Below are 6,008 nucleotides of genomic sequence, written 5' to 3'. Positions count from 1 at the left end.
AGCCTGTTCCAACCCCCCTGCCGTGGGCAGGCACACCTCACACTAAACCATACCACCCAAGGCCTCGTCAAACCTGGCCTTGAACACTGCCAGGGATGGAGCATTCACAACCTCCCTGGGCAACCTATTCCAGTGCCTCACCACCCTAACAGGAAAGAATTTCCTCCTTAGATCCAATCTAAACTTCCCCTGTTTAAGTTTTAACCCATTACCCCTTGTTCTATCACTACAGTCCCTAATGAAGAGTCCCTCCCTAGCATCCCTACAGGCGCCCTTCAGGTACAGGAAGGCTGCTATGAGGTCTCCACGCAGCCTTCTCTTCTCCAGGCTGAACAGCACCAACTTTCTCAGCCTATCTTCATACGGGAGGTGCTCCAGGCCTCTGATCATCCTCGTGGCAATTCTTTGTTCCAACAGTTCCATGTCCTTTTTATGTTGAGGACACCAGAACTGCACACAATACTCCAAGTGAGGTCTCACGAGAGCAGAGTAGTGGGACAGGATCAACTCCTTCAACCTGCTGGTCACGCTCCTTTTGATGCAGCCCAGGATACCGTTGGCTTTCTGGGCTGCAAGCACACACTGAAGCCGGCTCATGTTCATTTTCTCATCAACCAGCACCCCCAAGTCATTCTCCGCAGGTTTGCTCTGAATCTCTTCTCTGCTCAACCTATAGCTCTGCCTGGATTGCTCCGACCCAGGTGTAGGACCTTGCACATGGCACGGTTAAACTTCATAAGGTTGGCATCAGCCCACTTCACAAGCGTGTCAAGGTCCCTCTGGATGGCATTCCTTCCCTCCAGGGTATCAACCAAACCACACAGCTTGGTGTCATCGGCAAACTTGCTGAGGGCGCACTCAATCCCACTGTCCATGTCAGCGACAAAGATGTTAAACAAGACCGGTCCCAACACCGATCCCTGAGGGACACCACTCGTTACTGGTCTCCAGCCGGACATTGAGCCATTGACCACAACTCTCTGTGTGCGGCCATCCAGCCAGTTCTTTATCCACTGAGTGGTCCTTCCATCAAATTGATGTCGCTCTAATTTAGAGACAAGGATGTCGTGTGGGACAGTTTGAACGCTTTGCACAAGTCCAGGTAGATGACATCAACTGCTCTACCCCTGTCCATCATCTCTGTAGCCCCATCATAGAAGGCCACCAAATTGGTCAGGCAGGATTTCCCCTTAGTGAAGCCATGCTGGCTGTCACCAAGCACCTTGTTGATTTTCATGTGCCTTAGCATGCCTTCCAGGAGAATCTGCTCCAAAGTTTTGCAAGGCACAAATCAGTTCTGCATGAGGACAACAGATTTAGGAGGTAGCCCCTTGATTTTAATTGTCCTTTTCCTTCTCTTTTTGTTGTTTTTTTTTTTTTTTTTGGCACTAATTCCTCGCTTCCCGGTTTAACGGCCTCCTTCTTTCCTTCATGAGCTGGAGGGGAAGCTCGAGGCCCCTGCACAGTTTGGGCCGGGAGCAAGCATTCCTGCTTCCTCTCAGCTTCCCTGACATCTCGCAGTCTATTAACAGCATCCCGCAGCTAAGCCCCTGCTGCAGGAGCACCTCCACCAGAGAGCACCGAGTGCAGCCCTGCCCATTGTGCACCCTCCCCTCACCAGACCGGTGCAGGCACTCTCTACACCCCGAGCTCTGCACTGCACCCACCTCTGTCATCTGCTCTGTCTGGGTGCCTACGCTGCCACCGCTGGGGCAGCCAGAGCAGAGCTCCCAGACTGGGCCCTGGTCATACGCCGAGTGCTCACCATCCCGCTCGCCCGCCCACGCAAACTGCCTCCACCCACCCTGGTCCCTCGCGCTCCCTGGGGCAAGTTTTTACCCAGTCAGGGCTGGTGCCGCTCCTCCTGGCTTCACCCCCTGTGAGTCAGCTGCTGGCCTTAGCTGAGCTGCCAACTCCTGGGCAGGTCCTGTCGAGGACCTATTTTAATTTAGTCTATTATATTTTTCTAATATTCTTCTAATGTCTTCCTGTGCCAGAGGCTAGTGGAGGCTTGACATGTTAGGAGGATATCAACACCATGTGCGAGTAGAATTATTTTGAGGCTAGAATATAGGCTATAACTAAGAGTAATGGGATAAGATGAGGATGGGAGCATTTAGACTGACACCTAAGGAGCCTTGTCAGTAAGATCCATTGAACTGTGAAGGTATTTTCCTACAGAATATGGTGAAAGTCTCATAAATTTGAAGTTGCAATGACACATATTAGAAGAATTACTATATGTGGAGCAATCAGACTTACTTGTAATTGGAAATTACCTCTCTTTGATCTAAATTTTGGCTATTTCTCCTCATTTACTCTATCCAGCCTCTTCAGTGGGACTGGACAGAATTTATGGAGAAAAAAAGTATGCTGTATTTATATACAGGATTACCCGAGTAAGCTGTACTGCAAGAGGTATCTGTACCATTTCCCAATGCAGGCAAAAAAACACCACAGCTCTGCTTTTTCTCCATTGCTAACTGCTGCGGAGAGGAATGATGTGACTGTTCCCTGCCTTGCTACCCAGTGAATTAATAAAACTATGTGTTTTCATTGCTAATAGAATTTTTGAGACAAAAACTGCAGAATAAGAGATCTCTTCCTTGAATGGCTAAGATGGCATCAATAATATGATAAAAGCCAATTTTGATAGCTAATTTGAGAAATGTGCCTTTCTGAAGTGCTGAGTTTGATTCTCTGTGGGAACTAGTGTTATGATGATGAAAGTGAGGTGTGGCAGCACCTAGATGTGGTGGGATCTGAGCAGCCATGACTGCCAACAGTACATAGAATCACAGAATCAACTAGAATCACTAGAATCAGCTAGACCTTTGAGATCATCAAGTCCAACCTTTACCCTAGGACTGCCAAGTCCACCACTGATGCTCCCCCTTGAGAAAGGCAGAGGAGGAGGAAGCCAACCGAGGAGCCTGGAATCTCCCAGTCCAGAGATGAAGGGTCACCTTTATTGTGCCAACGGAGGGGGATCACAGTGGTCGCTCAGAGATGAAACACTGTTGGTCTCACTGAGGTGTCCAGGCCATGCGTTGGGAGTTTGGGCCCGATGTTGCAAGTGGGAGTTGTCTCACACCCACGTGGGGCTAGTGGGGATGGAGCTGCTGCCGTTTTCCCGCGCTGCAGAGTCAGGGGATGCTGCTGACGGCCGATGCCTGCTGGTTCTGGGGCTTCTGGTCTCAGGTATTGGAGAGCACTGGGACAGCCCCGCACTGCTGGCTGCAGGTGCTCCTTTCACCACGTGGTGCTGGCGCTTGGCTTCTCTTCTGCTGTCTTCTGGGCTGCGTGCAGGCAGTTTGGGTGTGACAGTTCAAATGGGAGCACGCTGGGGAGCCATGGCATGGCCCGGTTGTTGCAGTGCCAGTGTCTGGTGCCAGGCAACTGTGGCATGGCTATAAAGCCTCCTGGCTGTCAGTGCTGGAGCTGCTGCTCCCTGATGACTCCTGACTGTCACTGCTGCAGCAGCTGCTAGCACGTGCTGGGGAGCGCTGGGATAGCCGCGACGCAGCCTGTCTGCGTGTGCTCCTCTTTGCACGTGGTGCTGGCGTGTGGGTGCTCTAACAGCATCTTCTGCGCTGTGTGTTGGGAGTTTGGGCCCGGCATTGCGAGCAGGAGCGGTCTCGCGCCCCCATGGGCCCGGTGGATCTTGAGGCACTGCCTCTTTGTTGTGCTCTGGAGCCACGGGATGGTGCTGACGGCCGCTGTCTTGTGGTGCTGCGGCTGTGGCTCGCATGTGCTGGTGAGCGCTGGGACAGCCTGGACACAGCCTGTCTGCCTCCTGGCTCGTGCTGCTGGTGTGTGGCTGCCCTGGGAGCATCTTCTGGGCCGTGCATAAGGAGCTTGGGCCCGACGCTGCACACAGGAGCAGTCTCACACCCGCATGGGCTCACTGGGTCCGTTGCCCCTGCTTCTTTGCAGTGGTGCAGAGCCACGGGATGCCACCGATGGCTGCTGCCTGGTGGTGCTCCACCTGCGGGTCTGCTCTGATGCTGCCTGGCTGCGGGTGCTGGGGCTGCTGAACTCCAGTTCCAGAGATCTAGGAGACTGCCCCGATGCTGCTGGGCCGGTAGTGCTGGGACCAGCAAGCTCTGACCTGGCACTGGAGGCTACAAGGGAAAGCAGGAACAATAAGGGCTTGGCTCCCAAGCCTGGGGCAGTGTAGGCCAGGATGGTGCCCCAGCCCTCCTGGAGCAGACAGGCTCTGCCAAGCCCACACCAGACACCCACTGCCCGGCCTTGCCTGGCCCCTGGCCCCAGCCCAGGAGCACCCGGGTGCTTTGACACTTACAGCTGCCCAGGCCAGCATGGCTGTCACACTCCCATCTGGCCTCATGGCTGTTCCCCAGGTTGGAGCAGCGTCTGTGAGTGCCCACAGCAGCACAGGAGCTGCACAGAAAGAGCTGCCAGGGCCTGGGGAAAGAAATGGGTTCATGTCTCTAAGGATAAAGTGCCCACAGAACGGGACTGTCCAGCAGAGCTCGTGTTATCAGCCCTTCTGCTTTGAGCCCTTGCTGAGACAGAGATCCCATGCCGAGCCCCGGGGTGCACCTTTGGCAACTTACCCATCTGGCTCTGCCACCCCTCTGCCTCCTGGACAAAGGCACTCCCTGGCATCGCAGCTCCTGTGCCTCTGGTACAGTTCTGCGCATGCATTGCTGTCTCCCCTTGACGCTTGTCTGATGGAGAAAGGAAACTTGATGAGCCCCTGCTGCCACAGCATAAGGCATATGCAGGGCCTCCCCGCTCTTCCACCCACACCCCGTTTCCAACTCCTGCATGGAGCTAAAGCCTAGACTTGGGGGTCAGCGGAGGGCCATAACTGCGGGGGCAGGTCCAGGCGTGGCGCAGTGCTGGCCAGGAGGACACCAACCTCACTGGGATTCGGATCCCCATGAAGAACATTTCTGTTAGAAACAGTCTCGTATTTTGACACAGAGGGCACTGCAAGGAAAAAGCGCCAGCACACATAGCCAGTCCCTGCAGGAGAAACAGAAAAAGCGTGAGTGAGGCTCTGGTGCTGCTGAGAGCCTGCTGTGCCCGGAGCAAGTGAACGGCTCCTACCTGGATGCAGGCCCTGTGGAACCAGGCACGTTTGCATGCTGGGCACACCTTGGTCCCATAGGTCGTTCTGCCTTCAACAGGGTCCATGCAGATGATGCAGTTGATGTCCTCTGGAGCCGCCAGCTCTTGCTGCTGTGGGCGGTGCTCCCAGCAGAAGGAACTAGGGAAAGAGGGGAGGGATGGGTGAGACGAGAAGCGTTGGGTCCTTCCCTGGTGATGGGGAGAAGGGTAGAGGGGGTACCTGTACGGCACGAGGTAATGGGTGACGCATCCACCTTCCACGGCACAGGGGAGATGGAACCTGCGGTCGCAGCCCACCTCCTGGCAGGTGATGGTGGCCCCCCTCTCGCCACACACAAAGCAGACCTGGAAAGAGCAGAGCAGCCCCCATCAGCGGCAGCCTCAGGGTCTCCACAGCCAGACCCACACCTCGGGGCAGGGCGCAGGATGTGGCCCCAGCTGGATCACAGGCCACAGATCCACCTGGCAGAGCAGGCTCCTGTGCTGCAGGAGGACCCCCACCAGGGAGCACCGAGAGCAGCCCTGCCCATTGTGCACCCTCCCCTCACCAGACCAGTGCAGGCACTCTCTGCACTCCGAGCTCTGCCGGGCTCATTAGCCCCCTGCAGGACAGCAAAGCGGTTCTGCGTGGGGACAGGGGATTTAGGGGGAAGCCCCTTGCTTTTAATTGTCCTTTTCCTCCTCTTTTTGTTGGTTTTGTCACTAATTCCCAGCTTCCCGGGTTAACGGCCTCCTTCTTTCCTTCATGAGGCAGAGGTGAAGCTCGAGGCCCCTGCACAGTTTGGGCCGGGAGCAAGCATTCCTGCTTCCTCTCAGCTTCCCTGACATCCCGCAGTCTATTGACAGCATCCCGCAGCTCAGCCCCTGCTGCAGGAGCACCTCCACCAGGGAGCACCGAGTGCAGCCCT

The 6,008-nt window shown here is 55.3% G+C and overlaps 1 protein-coding gene across 1 annotated transcript; it reads right to left on the bottom strand.

Annotated features, from left to right (window-relative positions):
• Positions 1-3,888: 3,888 nt before the first annotated feature.
• LOC134168018 (G2/M phase-specific E3 ubiquitin-protein ligase-like) lies at positions 3,889-5,466 on the bottom strand (the record flags this gene model as incomplete). The annotated part of the gene is made up of 5 exons (XM_062627363.1): positions 3,889-4,124; positions 4,307-4,428; positions 4,581-4,800; positions 4,833-5,239; positions 5,321-5,466. Coding segments are annotated over 5 exons (1,131 nt in total), but the record flags the coding sequence as incomplete, so codon positions are not given.
• Between the last annotated feature and the right edge of the window lie 542 nt (positions 5,467-6,008).

This window comes from Pezoporus occidentalis, unplaced genomic scaffold (assembly GCF_034315485.1).
Source record: "Pezoporus occidentalis ecotype Australia unplaced genomic scaffold, CSIRO_AGI_Poc_V1 ctg3, whole genome shotgun sequence".
Lineage (NCBI taxonomy): Eukaryota > Metazoa > Chordata > Aves > Psittaciformes > Psittacidae > Pezoporus > Pezoporus occidentalis.
Note: the sequence above shows the minus strand (reverse complement) of the source record. Positions and strands in the feature narration are given on the sequence as shown.